The 23,084-nt window shown below is 34.5% G+C and overlaps 2 protein-coding genes across 2 annotated transcripts; both read left to right on the plus strand.

The window, feature by feature from the left end:
• Window positions 1-658: 658 nt before the first annotated feature.
• Window positions 659-9,081, plus strand: LOC125836217 (uncharacterized). Its single transcript, XM_049515334.1, has 7 exons — window positions 659-824; window positions 1,495-1,560; window positions 1,668-1,717; window positions 1,818-1,882; window positions 8,475-8,566; window positions 8,672-8,743; window positions 8,846-9,081. Exons 1-7 carry the CDS (start codon window positions 822-824, stop codon window positions 8,882-8,884), a joined length of 387 nt encoding a protein of 128 aa, XP_049371291.1. The 5' UTR covers window positions 659-821; the 3' UTR covers window positions 8,885-9,081.
• A 4,150-nt stretch (window positions 9,082-13,231) lies between these two features.
• On the plus strand, window positions 13,232-21,440 carry LOC125836561 (two-pore potassium channel 3-like). Its single transcript, XM_049515744.1, has 2 exons — window positions 13,232-14,450; window positions 21,282-21,440. The coding sequence occupies exons 1-2, from the start codon at window positions 13,324-13,326 to the stop codon at window positions 21,427-21,429; spliced, it is 1,275 nt and encodes a 424-aa protein (XP_049371701.1). The 5' UTR covers window positions 13,232-13,323; the 3' UTR covers window positions 21,430-21,440.
• The last annotated feature ends 1,644 nt before the right edge of the window (window positions 21,441-23,084 follow it).

The following is a 23,084-nucleotide window of genomic DNA, read 5'->3' on the forward strand; positions in this document are numbered from 1 at the left end:
ATTTGATCTTATTTTATCCCTATGAAATGAAAGGAATAACTAATCCAAGGTTTGTTAAAGCCTTGGCCTTAACCCCTAAAGGAGGTGAGACACGTAATATTAAAAAATTAAGATCATAAAGGAAGGTGAACACAATGATGAAGAGTAGTATGAACGAACATGAAACATCCACATAAATAAATATATTTCAGTACAATTTTTTAATAAAATAAAATAAAAATTGAAACCAATTTATTTATGTTTTCTTGGAAATTATTTTATATTCAATATTTAACTAACCAAGTTCAATTTGAGTTCCAACTAAACTATAATTTATCATTCAATCACATTTGATTCAATTATCAATTAAATTTATTAGTAATTTTATTTTTTGGATTGTGCACATTGAAAAATTAACTTTGACATTAAATTTAAGATAAATATATTAAAAAATTGATCATAACAAAGTAAATTTTTTACACTACATCAAATTTTACTTATGTAACTAATATATCAAAACAATAGACCACTTTGGGGTAACTCATTGGTTTGGGCTTAAGACATTCATGTTGGAGGTTTCAAGTTTGAAATTCCTTGCCAGTGAAAACAAGAATTTTACCTGTGTGCACCTAAAAAATAGCAGCTACGGGCTCAAAGTAGATAGTCAAATAATAATTTAAAGTCTACTTTACTAAACGAACCCGATACGCACATAACAAGTGCCGAGAGAGGTTAAAAGAACTGCGTCTTTTAAACGCTGTGTGTCCCTTTTCTTTCTTCTTCTTTGCCAATATTTACCCTTTTTCTGCAACTCAGTGCTCAAATTCGTTACTTCCCAGAAGATGGTAATCTCACATACCCTGCATATTTCTATATGTTTTCTGAATCAATTTTGGATGAATGTCAATTTTAGCGTTGTAATCTTGAAAAACTATTTTTCTTTTTTAGGGTTGTTACAATTCCAAAAATGGTTACTTTTCTTTGTTTTTCTTACTGGGAATTTTTGTTCCATTCTTGTATTTCTACTGTTTTGAGTTCTGATTTTTTTGGGTATTCATCTGAAAGTTGGTAACTTTAACTTTTTTTGCCATCTGAAATTTGAGAACTTTTTCGGACAAAGGGAATAAGGGAGACTGGCAGTGAATATGTGTTGGGAGCAGTGCCTTTGTGTAGCTTGGAATTGCATTTTTCTTTGTATTTGTTTTGGGTTTTGGCCTATGTTGCTCCACTCTTCGAAAACGTGGGTGTCGGATCCTCCAAATGTAGTCTATTTTAAGAGTATCTGATACAGGTGAGGCATCATTTTTGGAGAGTCCGAGCAACATAGGTTTAGGCTGAATGCATAAAGATTTTGTTTATGGACTTCTAAATTAGTTTCATCAAATCTAGAGAAGTTAATTTTAGTTGGACTATTGTTAGAAACTTAGAATAAGTGGTCAATTTTGAAGCTTGAAATGAAACTGTGATATGGTTTTTGAGAGATTGATTCATTTTCTTTTTTTGCAATTACTGTAGGCTGACCCAGAATTGGAAGCTATCAGGCAAAGGAGAATGCAGGAGCTCATGGCTCAACAGGGCGTGGTATATAATTGTCTCTGTATCTATACTTTATGTTTTTGATGTTCAGTTTTACCTTGTCAAGCTTTGAACTTCACAATATCTTCACTAATTCTTTTTTGGGCAAATAGGGAACTCAGCAAAACACTGACCAGCAGAAATCCCAAGATGATGCTAAAAGGTTTGTTTTTGTATAGCTCATTTGGTCAAAATTTTGTTTTTATTAGTAATATATTAGTTCTTTCAACATTTGATATCCACTATGGAAGTGATTGATGTAGGGAGGCTGATGAGCGAAGGCAAATGATGCTTACTCAGATTCTCACTTCTGAAGCAAGGGCCAGAGGTAGGTGCATGTTGTGTGAATTATTTTCCAAATGTTTGATGTCTTAATTTTTACGAATTGTGAACTCTACAATGATTGATGTCAAAATGTTGTCATTGTTAGTAATATTAGTTTAATCTTACATTTATATTTAACAAGCAATTTCTTTGAAGTTAATTACACTCTGTTTTAATGAATAAAACATTTTCTTATTTTTGATGGGTAGAAGTAACATCGAGCACGACTTCCAATTCAGCTGCAGAGTTTATTGCTTTAGACATTTGACCTTGTAACTAGAACATATATGATGCAATCAAACACCATACTGTCTCTTAGTCCATGTGAATAGGATCCGACGTTTTCAAAGGCATCTCTAAGGTGTGGCTTTAGGCTTGCCTCGAGGCAAAGATAATAGGCATCATAAAGTTCTCTTGGGGAATAAGGGAAATTAGAGAGGACCCCTTAACGCATACTCTTCTGGGGTTTATGCCTAGGCATCAAGCATAGAGGTGTATTTCATTAGCTCTTTATGAAGGTCTTAGCTTTTGGGACCTATTTTAGTTGCTGGTCTTTTTTTTTTGAGAAAGTTAACATTTTATAGACAAGATACACCAATAGTGTTTTCTAGTAGTAGTTACATCTGGGATTTACAGTAAACAAAACCAAAGAAGTCTACCACCTATATCCCTCCTAAACTATCTAGAAACTGAGTAATATCCTCCACCTTTTTGGGGAGTACATAGTTACACCAAAAAAAAAGGTTATAAGACAATTCATCTTCAGACTTTGGAAAGGGATGCTCTTGTTTTCAAAACATTTTTGGTTCCTCTCCCTCCATATTGTCCACCAGATGCAAACAGGGACAATCTTCCATCTCTCTTTGTGGTCGGACAAATTTCCTTCTCTATTCCTTCTCTTTGTTGGTCTTTTGAATTGACTCGACGTCGTTAAGTCAATTTTAAAAATCTTTTCCATGAGGGTGTGGCCTAGTGGTCAATGATGTGGGTGGAGCACCATGAGGTCTTAGGTTCAGTTCCCAGTAGAGACAAACACTCGGTGATTTCTTCCCCATATGTTCTAGCCTTGATGGACAAAGTTACTTGGTACCTGTTGTTGTTGGGAGGTGGGAGGTGCCAGGTATTTCATGGAATTAGTTGAGGTGCGTGCAAGGTGGCCCGGAGACTGCGGTTATCAAGGAAAAAAATCTTTTCCAGTGATGCAACTTATCTAGGTCTCCTAGAAGGGTCAAACTAAGCTCACACAATTGGTATATCTTCTCAACACCCAACATTTATGCACTGACTTAAGTTCATGTCTCACATCAATTTTATTCTAGTACTTGTATGTGATTCTTTTATAAATTTAAGTTAATCAAAAGATTTGAAGGCATCTACTTCAAGTCTTAGGGCGCATTCTTCACCTACGGAAGAGTAAAATTCATATCGTTCGCCTATTTCACCTGTGAAACATTGGGGTCATGAATTTTCGATGCAGGGAGTGTATATAATGTTGAAAAAGTTTTATTGACCATTCACATATTTCTCAAATACATTTACCGTTTGAAGCTAGAGTGAAGAAATAAGGATAACATTTCCTTACCAGGTAAATTAAGTACAATAGTACTTGCCAACATAACTTTGAAAGAATACTACAACATGAAGTTTAACTTGACCTTCTGCACATCATCCACTAAGCTCTCAAAACATCTGGAGTTGCCTTCCTTCCAAATTGTCCACCAAATGCAAGACAAACAATTCTCCATCCACTCCCATTCTTTGCATGTGATCCTATTCCTTCCCAACTACTGAGAGCTTCTGAAATCTTACCTGGCATAGACCAGGATATTCCTTTCAGGTTTAAGATAATACTCCATAACTGAGGTGTGAGTGGACAATGCAAGAAGAGATGGTTGACTATCTCTGTTGTTTCTTTACGCAGGAAGCATCTTGAATACAACGGAAGCCCTCTGTTCACCAAATTGTCCAGAGTAGGGGCAACTTCTTTTGTAGCTACTTTATGGGGGACTTTGGCCTTCCAAATTTGTTTCCATGGCCAGTAGGCTAACTGTTGATTGGGTTGTGTCAACAGTTTGTATGTTGCATTGACCCTGAATAGGTCTTTGGTGTTGCCTTGCCCAAAGTTCATCTTCACTTGTTTGTAACCAAGAAAATTGTTCAAGTGTTTAGAAGAAGTCAGTCGCCCTCTAAACTTCCCAGTCATTGATTTCTCTTCTAAACTTGATATTCCAACCTTTGAGTGTGCACATATCTGCTACTGTCTACTGCTGATCGCTCTAACTAAGTTGAAAATATCTTGACATACCAATTCCAATTTTCCAACCACATGTCAATTGTTTTTTTTTTTTTTTGAAATTGGTAAGGTTGTATTCTTCAGCATTAAGGGCATGCTGGCCACCACCAAAAAGTGTCAATTACAAACTTCCTATCAAATCTACAATTTGATCTATATCTACTATACACAACTGTTTACACCAAAAAAGTAGAGATACTATACAATTCCATTTGACCTTGTGTATGGAATTGGATCTATTGTCGAAACATCTACTGGTCCTTTCCTTCCAAACTGACCACCATATACATGATGGTATTAACCTCCACCATCTCTTCTGGCTCTTGGTACCTCCTCTCCTTACCTAACTCTTCAACACGTTTGATGTACGTTCTGGCATTGTCCAATTCAGATTTGAGATGCTAAGGAACAAATTCCAGATTTGAGCAGTGTAATTACAGTGCCAGAAGAGGTGGCTGTTAGTTTCACTTGTCAAATTGCATAAAAAACACCTAGGGACCAGCTGTCTACCCTTCTTCTGAAGTACTTCTTGTGTTAAACAAGCTCTCTTTATCACTAGCCAAGTGAAGCATTTCACTTTTGTAGGAATATCCCCCTTCAAAAATAGTTCCAGAGGTGTTTTGGTGAACAGAGGGCTTCATGCCAAAAATAACTTTCATGTCTCAACGTTCGAATAATTTTATAAATGGAATGTTTGGGGTATCCAACCAATTTGCATCTACCAATAACAACATATACTTTATTTCTTGGCTAGTTAGTTTGTCCGACGATTAAATGTGATGGTCAGGATGCTTCTTTTTTTTCTTGTACATTCCAATGGTTTCCAGACAATCTTGAATCTCTTCGATGGTTGGCGTTATCTCACCATCCCCAAATCGAAAGACCATTCTTTCACTATCCCAGAATCGAGTAATGACTTCAATGAACTCGGGCCAAACTTGAAGCTTCATTATTGAAGAAAGGTTGCCCATGTGAATTGAAACTTCCCTCTTTTGGTACCCATTGAGGTTGTCCCACCAAAAACGAAGGAGGTTTGGAGTCTTGGTGATCATGTTGAAACTTAGAAATCTTCTAGTCATCTACAAAAAACACAAAGGATTAGAAAATCCCCCCAAACCCATGTGCACAACAAATTGTCAAACGACGCTTACATCTTCAAACACATAAACATGAACGTCTGTTTGGGCCGGGGGCTCTTTGGACACAAGATGGTCTTTCTACTGGGCCTAACAGGTGTACCAAAAGAGGGAAGTTTCTATTCATATGCGCAACCTTCCTTCAATAATGAAGCTTCAAGTTTGGCCTGAGTTCATTGAAGGCATTACTCGGTTTTGGAATAGTGAAAGAATGGTCTTTCGATTTGGGAATGTTGAGATAACGCCAACCATCGAATAGATTCTATATTGTTTGAAAACCATTGGAATGTGCAAGAAAAGAAAGAAACATCCTGACCATCACATTTTATTGCCATGCAAGCAAACTAGCCAAGAAATTAAGGATATGTTGTTATTGGTAGATGCAGATTGGTTAGATACTCCAAACATTCTATTTATAAAATTCTTCGAACGTTTGGGACATGAAAGTTATTTTGGGGAGTTCCACAATCATTCCACTTGGAGTCAAACTCGAGCCTTGGCATTCTCTATATGCCTTTTGGGAACCATAGTATTTCCTCGTGACAAGGAAAATGAAATTAATTCTCGAATCGTCAAGACTGCACATGCTATCTTTTGTGGTATTGGTAAGACAGAACAAGATAAAAAGTATTTCAATCTGGCTCCGGTCATTCTAGTTTGACATTTATCGATTGCTAAGTCGACGTAAAAACGGACATCGATTCTTTCAAGGATGTAACATTCTGCTTCAATGGTGGATGTCTAAACACATGGTTAAAAGAGGAGAACCTAAAGTACATGATTTGGCCAAAGCAAGAAGGGTTGGATGACCTTGACCACCACAAACTTAGTCCAAGTGTCCAAAACTTCAAGATTCAGAAAACAAGAGAAACATGAGCTCAAGTCCTTTACGATGTAAGGGAAGATAATGTTCGATGACTTTACATCGGAAAGAATAGCAATTCGAGGATCCCATTGCCCTTTTCTGATTCTTGTGGGTATTAGAGGGATTCGACCATATAATCCTAGTAGAGAATGCGACAGAAAGCAAATCGTACCTTTGATGTGATAAGGTGCCACGTGCTAAAGAGATCCTCAAAGAATGGGCCCGGCGTGTCAATTTGAAAGGAAGTATGGCTGCAGAGGGGTATAAGAAATGACTAAAGGAGGACTTGGTACACTCATTTCGGGACCGTGTAGAGATCGTCAAATCGAGGATGTCCAAGTGAGGCTCCAAATTTAGGCCCATCATTTTCAACAATAATGGGATAAAAGAGAACAAGAATTTCAGCGTAGTGAATAAGAGTTCCAACAAAGGAAATACGAGAGTCAAAGAGTCTTGGCTTTCGTAACACAAAAGTTAACCAATTCAAGAGCATGTCTAGTGCGTTTGGACTGAACCTGGATAGTCAACTTGCCACTCTCCAATATGTGCCGATGTCCGATAAAGCCCTGTTCGCCGAATAACCAACAAATACCTCATTCGAGACGAAGTGGAGAAAGCAAAAGGAGGAGCAAGACCTTCTACTTTTTAGTTATCTATTTTGCCCTGTGTGGGATTGTTTTCTATTGTATTTGTAGTTTTTTCCTTTCCCTAAAAGATGTATCCCCCTGTCGTTTTGCTTTGTAATGACTTGCTTAATTATCTATGGATCTTATTTTTTGGGGTGCAATGGTTTGTTTTCAAATGGCGCAATACATCGTTAGGCCTACCCTTGGCACAAAAGGGTCACATATCTGCTTAGGACACGTAATAACTGTTTGTGTGAATATGTTGATTTGAATGAGGACATTCTAGCCCACCCTTTTCAAAAAATCCCCGTAAATACAAAAAGCAAGTCACTATCCAAAGTTCGACCAAAATACCCTTCGAGTCTTGAGATTCTCAATCAAAACTGATTTCTATCACCAAATCTTAAAGCCTTGTTGTATCATCTCAAGAAAGGTTGAACTTACTGCTGAGATGGAAAGAAATCAAGGTATTGAAGTTGAGCAGACTGAAGAGGAATTGTTGATGGAACTGTACCAAATCAATTAGGAGATTTGGGAAGTTGAGAGGTGGACTTGGCTAATGCGATCGTGTTGCGATGGATGCAAAGATTGAAATCGCAAAAGGGAAGTTGGCTGATAGCCATAACTTTGATGAAGAAGAATGACAGGACCCTCGAGATAAGGAAGTTGCGTGAGGAATACCCCTTTCTTATGGAAGAGGTTAATGTTGCTGAAGAGAATAACCCTGAAGTTGTGGAAAAACCCAAAAGGGGAATTGATGATACGACCCTTTTGTTAGGGCGACTCAAAGAAGGGGACGAAAAGATCGCCCTCCAAGTGTACTTTCGGGACTATGACCTGGGTCCCAAAATCATTTCACGTGCCACCATTTATCAAACTCTTTGTGCCATGGGCACCCTACATCCTGTCAAAGGATCTACTTCCAGGACTGAACCCAAAGATGCGAAACACTCTTCTGATCTTGTAAATCTGTTGTGTTGTTCTGGCATAGTCCACTCACTTCTGAGATGTGAAGAAACATGGACCAAAATTTTGGTTGTGAAGGGGCAGTGTAAAAATAGGTGACTGTTAGTCTCCCCTGTCATCTCACATAAAGAGCACCAAGGAAGTATGATCTTTTATTTCTTTCTCAATGCTTCATGTGTCAGGCAGGGCTTCCTCACAAACTAACCAACTAAAGCATTTAACTTAAATGGGCTTGGCCTATTCGTTAGTGTCTTGTATAACCCCAGACATTCTGTCTCTTGAGATTGTTAAACATCCTCACATGAACACTTGTAGATTTTACCTTGTAAAAGATTAACTGCTCTTGGATAACTGTGGTCTAATGATCTAGTGTAATAGTTCTTGACAAATGAAATTGGTTATTGGCCCTTATTTTGTTGACTGTAGGCATTCTATATAGTTGATCAATTGCTCTAGTTGGCTAGGATTATAACCAGAATAATTGGTGGTGTTTGCTGTTCTAATTTTTTAGTTTATTAGGCCTTTCTTGCTTTGACACCACAATGAAGCATATCTAGGTTTTCTCAGTCTCTCATTTTATTAGCAGTTATATAGTGTGAGACCTCAAAATTACTGCACTTTCTGCAAGTCCCTACTAAAGTTTGGCCTCTATTTTCTTCTTATCACTTATTTATATCCTGTGGTTTGGATTTCAATTTTGTATGCGCCAGTTGCTCGAATTGCTCTTGTGAAGCCTGACAAGGCCAGAGGAGTTGAAGATGTTATACTCCGAGCTGCTCAATATGGTCAGATCACAGAGAAGGTAAGTTTTGTTTCTTCTTTTCCTTCTTTCCTTTAATCATTTCCTTCTATCTGATTAGTTATGGTGGCCTCACTGCCTTGGTTGGGATTATATTTGCATTTGCAGGTTTCCGAGCAGAAACTGATAGAATTACTTGAACAAATCAACACCCAAACTACTAAGCAAACAAAAGTAACTGTAAGTCGCTCTTCTGCTCAACGCCTCAACCTTTTGATCATCCTTCTCATTTATTAAGCCGAGCCTGAATCTTCTTGCATGCTTGTTCTAATCACTTCTCAGATCCAGAGGCGTCGCAATGTTCTTGAGGATGACGATTGAGTGATTCAGCATATGGCAGGCATGATAATATAGTGCTTTATTTTGTATTTATATGAGACACTTGATTGTGGTGTGTATTGTAATACTCACAAACTTTGTCAAACTCTTGAGTATTGAATGTTCATCTATCAGTTTGGTACGGTTTTAAAAGAATTTGATATTCAGTTTTCGAAATGTTATGGTTTGGATTTTTACTTTTCGATTTCGATTTGTGCCGTTCATTAACTTGGGTAGTACTCTTTAAAATTATATTTTATCAACTAAGCACTGTGCTTAAAATGTTAATGATTGGATGTACATAAGTGGATAGAGGTAATTAATGTCATTTCATGGATCTATTGGCTTATTAGGCAATGATTTTGAAATGTCTTTTGGTTCAGTATTTATTTGTACTAGAGAATCAATAGGCTGTCATCTTCACTATTGATTGGATTTCATTCATCACTTTATAAACTGTATATGGGATGTGGGCCAAAGAGTTTCCTACACCTCTATTTCATCATCACCTATCACACCCAGCCATCCCCCACTAGGCCCCTCCATCTATTTTATTGTATTATTATTATTATTATTATTATTATTATATGATGAGATCTTGGTTGGATACTTGGATTTAAGAAATAAATAGTTGACTCATTTCTCTCATAAAGATTAAAAAAAAAAAACATTCTGGATATTTGACATCTTTCTCTTGGATCTATATCAATTACGTTTTGTTTATCAAGAGTTAAATTATATAAACTTTGATTAATAATAAGATGCATTTTTTCACCATATTGATATGAGAAAAATTGCAATTTACTAAATTTTAATTTTAGAATATTAAATTAATTTGATTCAATTTTTCTTCAAATACTGACTTTCAATATTTTGAAAAATTCAAAAGTATTACTCCATTAATTGTCATGATATATTGGGCATGTGAATATGTACAATTCAATTCTGAAACCTCCTTAAAGAGGAAATCATGATGGCTTTTTTACTATATCAATTATTAGTAAATTTGGCACGACAAAGAAAAGATTTCATTAGATTACGAGGTAATTTTTAATATAATATCCAAGTAATTAAAATATTTATCATTATTCATATGTTTGAAAACATTCAAGAAACAAAGTTCATTATTCCAAACACGTTTTGTAGGGGCCCTAATTAGTGTTCTATCTGTCCTAATTCATGGTTCATAGTGTGAGAATCAAAATATTTAATTTTTAATGTTAATTTAGAAATATATTCTTTAAATTTTAAATAATATTTATATATTTAAAATTTGTAAATCAACATAATTAAAAATTTGAAAAGTTTATAATTAAAAGAAAAATTAGTTGACTCTTGATAACACATTCACATAATTGAAGTGAATGGAGTATAAAATATTCATACGCATCACCAAATATTAGGACATACATAACACATATTATTGATTTATAGTAAGTTTTGTTTTATTCAACATAAAATATATTTGACGTATGTGTTTTGATATTGTCAGAGAGTTGACATTTATTAAAACAAGCCAATCACAATATATGTTACTTTAATTAGAAAACTTGCATTATTATTAAACTAACTAGTCTATTTTTTGCACCCTTTAAGTCTTAACTTATTCTTTCGACAGTTAAATTATGCCAATATCTTAATTTCAATTAATGATTTAAATAATGACAACCAAGTATTTTAAATCTTTCACCTAAACACTGACGAAGAGTTGATCATGTGGTTCAATCATCAATGTAAAATTAGCTCATGAAATATAATCACTCAATCGAATTCGTTCAATTTTGTATGAGTTAAAAATAGTTGTCATTTAATTTAAACTTCGTTTGTCTCATTTTATGTGGCATTCTTACTTTTTTTAGTTCATCTCAAAAGGAATGTTACCTTACTATAATTAGAAAAAAAATAATTTTAAAATTCTCATTATACCCTTAATGAAATGATTTACAACCTCATAAATATCTAAAGATTGTTTTAGACCTCTGTTATTTTTAAAAAATGCTCTGTACTGTTTCAATTTTCATACTAGTTGTCATGTTTTCTTCCTCTTCTTTTCATAAATACTTTAATTTTCATACTAGTTGTTGGTAGAATGGTAAGTACCCCTTTATTCTTAATCAAGAGGTCTCTGGTTCGAGTCCCCTTGGGAACATAGTCCCTTTTATTAGCGCTACCCCAGTGTGGGACTTTCCGGCTCGAATTCGAGCTCTAGTTTTAATATCGGATACCGAATTTGAATCAAAGATCCAATGTGGATATCAGACATACACTACACTCCTCCTTGGACCTCACTTGTGAAATTTATCTGTGGAAAACATTGTTAAAATATTTAATATAGTTTTATACTATTATTTAGCCTATTTTGATTCAGATATCTTAGTCAAAATATTTTAAAAAAAAAATAAGATTGAATAATACAAATACTAATACAAATAGCTAAAATCCAAGAAGAGAGAGTGGCTTTGGTGACCATATAATATTGTGTTTTAACCATAAATAATATATATATATATATATATATATATTACGTGTCTTGTAAAGTTTGAGGAAGGATCATCTGTAATGGGAAAAAAGAAAAAAGTATGGCCACAAAACATATGACTGAATCAAAAGTACTACACAAGGCCGTGTTTGGCTGCCAAAAATAATTATATATTCATCAAATGTCCGATATTTACATTGAAACCTGATTAATTCAAATTCACATTGAATAAAGCCCTATTCGAGAGTAGAGCGCCTATGCAAATATTAAAAAGTTGTTACATTGATCTTTTAAGATTAGTTAGATCTTTATAAGATAACTTCATAGCGTCGCAAAGATTTAAGCATGAAATTAAAGTCATATCTTTATGCCAATTTTCATCAATTTATGAGGAAAATGAAGTAAGGTTTCAAAAAATGAAATAAGTAGTACATTCCTTGAAGTTGACAGTTCAAAGGGATGTGCTTAGCATTACAACAGGCATGTGTTAGAGTTAATTGTTATATACGTAAATTCATGAACTTTCTATAAAATTAAGTATTTTATGTATATATTTGTTAAAATTAGAATGATATTATCTTTTGATACACTCATATTTCAATTTTTTTTTTTGTTTGTCTATGTACGATTGACAAATGAGAGGGTATTGAGAATGGTTGGTAAATGGTGAGGTGACATGTTACGTGATATTCATCTCACAAAAATGTAAGATCACATGGAATGCTACCTAATTGATCATGATTGAAGGTGTTAACGATCTCAAATCAATTTTAAGCTAGTTATCTAACAGTTAAAAGTATTTTGTTCAAAATTTTAAATGGAGATTAAATATAAATAATATTTGAATGGTGAAGAGTCTTATCCTTTTATTTATTTTTAATCAATTGAAATTCAAAATCCAGGTCAATCCGACTCATTTAGTCATTATCATTAACAGTCAAATAGGTTTTAACTATTGTCTCGTTTTGAATACCTATATATATATGTATAATCTCTCTTTATTTATGTGTCACTCTCTATTTGAGATATTGTATCTTTCAAAAACAATTACCATGAAGGATAACATAGAAAAATAATAGTAATTATTTTTATTTTGAACTTTTAAAATAATAATAATTTGAAATAACTATTTTTAGAAATCACGATTGATAATTTCAGATAAAGAAAGTATATTCGTGCACATTCTCATATACCCCCTTCGTATAAAATTATCAGACATGTTCTTTTCTACACATATCTTTAGAAAATATTAATTAGAAGCTTTATTTTTACATGTTAAGATATAGTCTCTCTTCATTAAACTTCTACTCTATTGTTAACCAAAAAAAGAAAAATATTTATTGAGGTGTTTGTAATCTTTTAGAACAATCACTACTAAGGATAAAATATATAAAAAAATCATTAATTTTGTCTTGAGCTTCTAAGACAACAAACAATTTCATACTTATCCTGTCTCAAATTATCTATCGTGATTTCTACAAATAATTATTGCAATACATAATTCATTCCTAATTTATACATATATCAGTTATAGAAATTTTATAAATTATCAACCAAATGTCGTATCAACTTTATATATCAATAACATATTTTCTATCTACCTACTAAACATTTCATACAAGTTATCCAAAACTTAATACATGTATTAATAATTTCTTATCCAGCTACGAAACGATCCCATAATTTATTTATAAAATTCAAGTCAAGCACTATTGATTAGCACTACAAACTTTCAATATAGGATAATACATAGTACTATGATTAATTAACACTAATCTATCCATTAATTAATGTTATTCTTTATTTTGTAGCCAAACAAGTCCTTTTCCTGTTTCTCTTCTTTCGTCTGTTCCATTCCATAAGCCCAGAAAATTTATGTCACGTGAAAACCATAATTTCAAGAACTGTCTCCCAGTTTCTGGTATTCCGACCGGCCAATTAGCTGTTTTCCGGCGAGACCCAGATGGAGAAAGAGCCACTCCTTCCTTCTTATCTCAGCCCCAAAGCATCACCTTACACATACCCATCTCCTATTTCCCTCTGCCCTTTACCGGAACACAATGAAATTTCAATCCCTCCAGTTTCTGTCCCTCTTACCCCTTCTGAACTCAAAGAACGGATTATATTTGGACCCGCTGAAGCTTCTGCAACTGCTATTGATGCTTTGACCTTGAACTTAACATCTCCAGACCATCCTGCTTCTTCATCTTCAACAAATCTTGAAACAGCTGATAATCAGAATTCTTGGTTGATTGACCCAAATTACCCTTCTTGGACGAAGAGTAATCTTCATAGGTCTAAAACAGCACCAGCAATGGCTGTTATAAATGATTTTGAACATTCACCTGTTTCAAAGCCACCCCAATTTGGGAAAATTTCAATTGTTGGACAAGGGGTTGCGCTTTTGATACTTTACTTGGCACTTGGGGTGGCGATATATTCCTTTTTTAAGGATCATTTTAAAGCTACTGAGACTCACCCCATTGTTGATGCTTTGTATTTTTGTATTGTTACTATGTGTACTATTGGTTATGGTGATATAACTCCTAATAGTACGCCTACTAAGTTGTTCTCTATCTTGTTTGTGCTTGTTGGGCTTGGTTTTATCGATATTTTGCTTAGTGGGATGGTTAGTTATGTGCTTGATTTGCAAGAGAACTACTTGTTAAGGAGTATTAAAAGTGGGAAATCACATGATGCTAGGTCTTATATAATTGATGTGAAGAAGGGGAGGATGAGGATTAGAATGAAGGTGGCACTGGCATTGGGTGTTGTGGTTCTTTGTATTGGGGTTGGGGTTGCTGTTATGCATTTTGTTGAGAAGCTTGGGTGGATAGATGCATTTTATTTGTCAGTTATGTCCGTTACCACTGTCGGTTATGGTGATAGGGCATTCCAATCAATGACCGGTCGTATCTTTGCATCCATTTGGTTGCTTGTGTCTACACTTGCAGTTGCTCGAGCCTTTCTCTACTTAGCTGAGGCCAGAATAGATAAACGTCACCGGAAAATGGCAAAATGGGTGCTTGATCAGGATATGACTGTTGCGCAGTTTCTTGCTGCTGATATCGATAATAATGGATTCGTGAGGTAAAAGTTTTCAATTCCTTTTGAAGTTAATGCTATTTATCTTATAAGTACTTTTTAAAATTTTTACTCTATTTGCTGATACTTGTCATAGTCACACACAAGGAATCTGTGGATGTGATATATGCTTGGGCTTTGCATTTGAATTTTGTGTCGTATATATTTGTCCTTAGACTCTAGTTGTTTGCGTCAGTTGGAACCTAAGCTTCTCAGCAAATAAGTTAGTCAAGCTCAATCCTATAACTCTTCTAGAATATTAACTTGCGGATGAGTCCGTTCATTCAATTGATTTGGCAGAAAACCACAGATTCCTGGCAGGTTTTGGTTCTCTTGGAATTAACATGTATGAATTGTTCTCCTTTCCCCCTTAATTTGTAATGGAAAGAGTGAATGAAGTAGCTATGCATGGATGCAGCAAGATCCTTTTTTTTTTTTTAAGACTTGAATGCATTTCAGGTTTTCTGGCTGATATGCTTTCTTGCCTACCATCACACTTAGGGTACTGGATCCAGGGGGTAGTACAATCTCTCTCACATTAAAGAAATGGTAGGGAGGTTCGCTGTTCAAACCAGCTGAAACAGGAAACTAGTCAATGTTGAGAGTGGGTAGTGGTTCAGTAGAATCAATCAGTAGAGTATATATTAACTTCTTTCCAAGTAAAAGAGAATGCTTCAGCATCAAAATAGACGGAACAAATGAAATAATGGATGATCATGTTAAGCTTTTATCTCTAAGGATTTATTTGTTAGCGAAGCACAGGACTCATAGCTGGTATTTTTAACTGCAGATTTCTTTCCTCTAATGATTTGCTCTGTGTTTGTTCTCGGCGTGCTTTTTTCAAAAGTTTCTTAATAAGCATAACTGAATAAAATTGATAGTTAAAGCGACACTAGATTTTGATCTGAGTTGTGGTAACCCTGGCAAGCTTATCTCGTTGATAGTGCTTGATCCACATTGTAGTGCAAGATATTATTGAAGTGAAGCTTAGTGAACACGTGTATACGACCGTGTTAGATCTACAGTCATTACAAATGGTTGCTTGAACCGTGAAATTGCCAGTTGTTTTTTTATTGATTTGTGAAGTTGCCAGTACTTGCCAGCCAAGATCCTGTCTGGCTTAATTTATCCACATTGGTCCATTTGGAATAACCTTGCTTGAAAATGCATAATTACCTAGGCAAAATGTAACTGCCTTTAACCTGATTAAGAGAAAAGATAAGTACATATCACATAGAGATAATGAAGGTCACTTTGGTGCACCTTCTCTGTTTATTTTGTTTGTTTGCACTTAATGTGACCACACTGGACAAAAAACTTCGTTGTTGCTAACCCTGGTCATTTAAGTTTCGCACTTCCACTTCCACAACTTGTTTGTACTGTATCAATGGAAAACATTACTTACTGTCAACCTCCTCTGCATTAATGCTTCAACAGTTGAAATCTTTGTAATGTTTGGATATTCAGTTAGTATTTGTCCTCATTTTTACAGCTTCCCGGATACATGCCAGCCTGATGAATTTATCATAAAGAAGTTACTAGAACTTGAAAGCATGTACATTGTTAAGTTTAGGTGCAATAATAGGTATAGATTGCAGCCATTGTACTTGTAATTATACTAGATTTTAGTTAACAATTAGGGAAATTTTATCTTTTACATTCCATTAATAGAGCAAAAAAATGCTAGAATGTGGTTTTGGTTTGATTTCTGTCTGCAGTTACTTACTTTCAACCTTTCAACCTTTCAACCTTTAGAATTGATTTAGTTTTGGTTAGGTCGGAAGGCATCTAAATTCATAGATATCTTTTTAGAAAATCTAAGGTCTACACATCCTGTAAGCTCCCCAAAATTTGTAGATAGTTACTGGTGGTTAATGACTCTTAACCTTAAAAATTCTTTCAGTTTATGACATGCACTTGTATGAGTTGCATACTTTTATTGCTTCGGAAGTTCGAATTTCATTCCCTTCTCTCATTTTTTGATTGGTTTTGTAATAAACACATTACCAATTAAAAAAAGTATCGATGTAAGCACATATTAAGGGAATGCTGAGAATTACGCTACTTTGTACTCACTGCATCTTCTTGATAAAAAAAAGGAATGCTGAGAATGAGTACATCTAAAAAGAGAACTTTACAGTGTGTAAAGAACTGAGCAAGTCAACCATGGCTTCCAGCTCTAAATACATTGCCGTGTCGCTCCAAAAATTATGCAAAAATATACACTTCAGTCTAAGATCAACTACATTTTTCTTTTGGTCTTCAAAAACTCTACTTCTTTCCTTCCATATGAACCACCATGCCATAGCTGGGTAGTCCTTCATAGTTGAGTTTCCATATGATGGAGTCAGCAGAAGAAAACAGAGGGAGAACTGCTAGGAAGTCTCAGCAACCAAAATAATTCTTCTATTTCCTAATCATTGAGGTTTCTTCTGAAAGGGATTAACCACCCTGTTTGACTTGAAAACATCAATAGAAGAGTTTGGAACAGTAGTGCCTCTTCTCATTTTTTGTAATGCCACGTTTCTTATGTTTTTCTCCAGTCATAGTAATGCACACATTCTTCATTCATCAATAGCTAGATTAGATATTTTAATTTTCTCAGGATGAAATAAAAATCATTCCAGAGTACGTTGATCTACAATCCGCTCAAAAGAGGCACCAATTTAGGAGATTGGAGGATAACGCATAACATTCAGAGAAAAAAGAATTAGTCCAAAAGTCTTACCAGCATTTTGAGTATATCTCTTGTTAAAAAGTTGTTTTGAGTTAGAATTATGCACACACCTATAGAGTGGCTGCTAGCCTGTCTCTTGTTAGATCATTGTCTGGTTCCACAAGGAACACGGATGCTGTTATTTTGTCCCTAAGGGCCCAGATGCGTAACATCCATTTTATCGCATGATATATTTTTGGAATATGATTTGATGAATTAAGTCTTTGGACTTTTACAGAGATAAATGGCGACCAACAATTTCAAATGGTGGCATCATCATAATTTAAAACAAAAAAATGTTGGTTTCAGAATTTTAGCATGGGAGATTTAGGTTTTAAATTCAATAGAAGGCCCTAATAAACTTATGAAATGGCTTGTCCACACTATTCATCGCCGAAGTGGCTCCCTGCAAACCCTTGTACAGACGTCATTAGTAATTGTTAAATTAACCTGAACGTGCCTGCCATAAGTTGTAGCTACATACCTTGGAATAATAGGTATAAGGTGTAATTGTTATGAAACCCTTAATGATAGTAATAAGACAATAGAAAGTCAAAACAGATTTAGTGAATCCATCAAGTAGACCTAATTGTTGAGGAGGAGCATATCGTCTATATCTAGAATATTAAGAAAGAGTACTGATTTAAAATAAAAAAATTAGAACCCAAAGCTAGAGAGATTCACCTCTCAAAATTCACTCACAAAGAAGTTTTCACAAAGTTTTCCCAATACTGAATTTCCTCACAAAATACTCATTATTCGGTTGTCTCCTCGAAGTGCAAGTTTTCTGCATATCCTTGAGAGGATTGAGCTTGTCATTAATATATAACAAGTAAATGAATGAACCATCATTCAACTTCCGGAAAAAGTGCAACTATCTTACATTCTCTTTAAACAACAAAAAATCTATACTCAACATAAAGAAATTAATGCTTTCGTACCATTGTCTCTGAGACTGCTTTGATCCATACAAATATTTCTTCTTCAATTAATCAGTCTTCTTTTCCTTTAACTTCTAATCCGTCTGGTTGTTTCATATAAATTTGTTTCTCAAGTTCGCAATGTAAGAAAGTTGTCTTAACATCAAACTGCTCCAATTCAAGTCATCTGTAGTCATTGCACCCCTTTTTATCCATGGCAACCAAAACAATCGAGATCTAATAGAGTTACGCCTCACAACATGTGATATACTATCATTAATCCAACACTATGTATCTGAATATAGCACCTTTCAAATTTTTCTTACCTTGTAGTTTGCATCTTCAACCCTTGAAATTCCTTCCTTTTTGGCTTAATACATACACCTAGCGCGTTTCCCCTAAAAGTTCTTGTGCATGAAGAGCAAAAAATTAATAGAATCTGAGAGAAATTTGATGGTCTAGATTAAATCAAATGATTCGATGGTTCAGATTTAGATCAAATGATTCGACTGTCTAACCCTTTTTTTCATTTCCATTCCTTTACTTTTTCCTTTTTAGTCGTCATCACCTTTACATTGTCTTCTTCATCAGAAACCATTCTCTCCTCCATCTCCAAGCCCAAGTTCACAGTGCTCTGTGCTACAGAATTCAAGAAATAAAGAGAAGATGGTTGAGTTTGGATCCTTGGCTTCTGCCAAGTTCAGATCAGACACATCTTCTATTTTTCTTTTAGTTTTTTTTTTGCTTGTTTTTTCTCCAATCTCCACTGAATGTGTTGAACTATTAGTATTTTTTTTCTTTTGCTTGTTTTTTCTTTAATCTCCACTAAATTGTCTTGAGCTAGTGTTGATGGGTGTTTTTTGGTGAAGAAAGAGTGTTTGGAGAGGAAGATGAGTTTACAAATAAACGATACCCTTGTCCATCAAAGTAGGTCTGCCCTGATTACAAGCAATCATGATATCCTCCTCACACATTTTAAGTTTTTCCAAGGTTAGGCAGCCTTTCCTTTGTGCAAATTAGGCTAGCTATTCCCTCAGGGAGTAAAACTAAGACTTATCTGCTCCAACTGAAAGTTCTTTGTAACTATAATGACAATGATCTCTATACTGCTCTGCAGTAACATTTCCATGGTATAATGATGAACCCAATATGGACCAATTACAATGTAGCTTTTATTACTTTTAAGAATATGTTATTCACTACTTTCTCAAAACAAGAATATGTTTCACACTAAAAGGGGTTTACTGATGCAGCATACGGTTAGTAAGACTATTAACTCAAGAATCTACTATCTTTACTCGAGAGAAAACAAGTGTTAGCTAAAGAATAACAGATGCTTAATTCTGAAATTGCTTGTTGAGGTTATATCTTAAAATTCTTGGAGCATTGTTCAGTAAAACTTATGTAACATCGCTAAGCTAACAACTTAAATGTGCTTCTTGTCTGAGGTCTGATTCCTTTTGAATACTCGCGAACTCTCATATCTTGGATAAAGGTTGGCATGTTTATCCTTATTTATCTTCATGGGTTTATGATCCTGCAAGGTTATGAACAAATCAAATACCTGGATCAGTTATTCACAGAACAGCCCTAGCAATGGTTTCACCAGTAGTGTTAGTTATAAGTTTAGTTTTGGTTGTAGTAAATGTGATCTAGTTATTTACTGGATGAGTGTCTTTTATTTTTCTACTCTTAGTTTGAGACTATTTAGGACTTCAGGATCCATATTCCAGGTTCCAGGATATGCTAGATTGATTTCTGACCTGTGTCCCAAGTAAAAAAGTTCCAGTAACCTAACCACTTGATGTATACTGAGCTTGATCTCTAGTCAAGTAATACTTGAATAGATAGCTAATGAATCATTTTACCTATTATTCGAGCAAATAGGTAACCACATTCTAAAGGTCTGTAATATTCTTCATGCTCATTACTCGATCAATTTGGCAGATATCCACTGACGCATTTCAGATTCATGTGTAGGTCTCCCATTGTCCATGGAATCCTAGTAACTTTATTTAGTTTAAAGTTTTTAAGATCTGTGGAAAAGGGGAACATTTATATGTTATATGGACAGTCTGCATGGAGAGGAACAACAGATGTTTTGAAGGGAAAAGATACCCTATTCCGTATGTGAAATCCAGGTGTATAGAAAAGTTAGATTGTCGTTGTAGGGGATATTTCGTAAATAGCATGACACATACTCTGGACTTGTTAGACGGCCCTTTAATACTTGTTACTGTTTATGAAAAAAATACCTTATGATATAAAAAATTATTTAGTTGCATCTCCTGTTCTCGGAGTGGCCTTTCATGCCGAAAGTAAATACAGAGTTCTCGTGACATACAAACCCAGACTATTCTTTAGTGATTCAAGTGAGTTGTAAGAAATCTTTGTTTTTGCTTTTCTTGTCTCTTGAATTTAACTGGAGCGTTCAACTTTTCAATTTTAACTTGGAATTGTAAAATTATCTTAATCCTATTTTCCAGTAACTGCCATGAACATTTGTGCGAATTTATTTTGTTCATGATATTGCGTCTTTCTGTGGAGCTGGTAGCTTGAATTCTGCTTGTCTAACCCTATATTGAGAGCATAGCGAGTGTGTACCTCTATATAATTGTAAGGATTACACTAACGGTGTGACATTGTGGTCAATTAGATGGGTGCAAACCTTGGAGACAAGGTTCAAGTCCCAGCAGAGATAAAAGACACTAGGTGATTTTTTTCCCATCTATCTAAGCCCTAGTACGCAGAGTTACTTGGTACTTGTACTGGTGGGAAGTAGCAAATTTTAAATATGTAACAATATCTGGTTTAACTGGCTTTTTGGGAAGCTGAATGAGTCAAGGAGTTTTTAGACTGAACCTGATCTATTATCTTTAGGTGATCTTATTCTTTTTTCACTATATGGGTCGCAGCTTATATGCCGTAGAGGTTCGTTTGTACCTCATTTTTCACCCTCCCTCCAGGTTCCAAGGCACAACAACGTTATCCTATTTCTGCAGTTTGTTGGTTAAACTGCTCGTTCTTTGTTTGATCAACTATCGTAATTGCTTCTAGCTTAATGTTTTCGCTAGTACAACTTGATTATTGAACTGTACCTACTGCAAGTTTGCACATACGCGTACGTGAAAAATGTGGCTATGCCTGCTTTTGCATTAGGACATGTGATGTTGATTTTGCATCTTATATATGGTTTTGCAGTAAATCAGAATATGTGATATACAAACTGAAAGAAATGGGGAAGATCACAGAGAAAGATGTAATGCTGATTTGCAAACAGTTTGAACGGCTGGACAGTGGCAACTGTGGAAGGATTACTCTCGGCGATCTAATGGAACACCACCATTAAACGTCGAATTTGATGCCTTCCTATTGGACATTAGGGAGAGGGAAAAAAACAGAAAAACAGAGTTGTAGCAGCATCTAGGATTGGCAACTGGACAGGGCTTGTCTAAATGTGGCCTGCTGGAAAGTTGAGTTCCCTAAGGGTGCTCCAATCCTTGCATATAGGCCGAAGTCCTAAAGTGCAATGGAAAATTTTGGAAAATGTCTTAATGGTGGAAACCTTGCAAAATTTTGAAGCAAAAGTATATTATTTGTAAATAACTACTTAAATGATAAGAATTTTAGAGGGAGAAGAAAAAAAATTCTCAGTATGATACATTATTTATTTTGTAAAAAAGGTATCTTCGAAAATCATTTATATAATGTCTCATTCTTCGTAATATTGGACCGAGTAGAGCTTAAAGAGAGCGACATGGACATTGAGGTTTCATACTGGCTATGTTTTTATTTGGACGGGCAACTATTTTAAGTTAATCTAACAAAAAAATTCCCTCATTTCAAATTAGGCTCGCTGTCTCATTTAAGGGCGTTCTGGCATAAGTTATTGAAGGACGTGAGGCATAATTTGTGGAATATTATGATGTGAATATAAATTTTATGTCTGATGAAAATATTATTTGTCTTGACGGACTAATATTAAAGACCAATCCAACATAGGAGCAAAGATGCGAACAACCCATCGTCTATATTTATGGTATTTTATTTTTTTGGAGTTAAAATTAATTATTATTATTTTACTTTTAATTTGATCAATTCTAAGAACGAATCAAGAGATGATAAATATTGTTTCTTATTAAATTAAGATTTTAGATGGTTTCAAATTAGTATTCATTTTTTAAAATTGGGAGTTTGGTATCGCTTTAGGGTGTAACTAATTTGGATTCGCATTAGGAAGTCTCACATTATAGTGGATTTGTGCAAAACACTCCCATCAAATGTGACTTCATAACCATGACTCGAATTCGAGACTTCTGATTAAGGAGAATAATTAGTATTCAATTTGTGGTATATCTATACTTTCCAGATAAATAACCCTTGTGAATTTTCATGAGGCATTTAGTCTTTACAGACCTTGACTAGTGAACAAAGACTTGGATTAGAAATCTATATTCTATACAAATCAAAATATTATAAAATGGACTATTAATTAGTATATAGTGGAAATGAAGGTTACTGCACTTTGCACTATGACCTGACCCGCTTTAATTTTCTTCAAAAATTAATATTGAATTATGCTAGTTGATGGTTAATTGTCAACTTTCTTTTTCTTTATGTAAAAAATATAACTTCTCTTGAAAGTCTAAATTTAATTATTTTATCCTAGTTGGTGATTATAAAAAAATATTACAAAGTAATTATGTCAGGTAAACACAGAGTTTTGTTTCATTTAATATTTATTCATCCGTAAGCAGTCAAATTGATCACTGATCATATAATAGGAATCCTAGATTAATAAATTATTTGTTAATAAAAAATAGAGGAGAAAGAATGGTAAAGTAGTTAGAATTAGTCAAAAATATTCTAAGTGAGTCTAGCTAGAATCAAATCCTTCTAAGACCCTTCACACTTGAACCATTATTTGCTTAATTATAAGGAAACGTTACACATTTAGTCGTCAGATCATCAAAATAATTACATTCGTTAGTCAAGTATATACAT

This window comes from Solanum verrucosum, unplaced genomic scaffold, assembly GCF_900185275.1.
Source record: "Solanum verrucosum unplaced genomic scaffold, falcon-dt-bn FXZP01000278.1, whole genome shotgun sequence".
In the NCBI taxonomy this organism is placed as follows: Eukaryota; Viridiplantae; Streptophyta; class Magnoliopsida; order Solanales; family Solanaceae; genus Solanum; species Solanum verrucosum.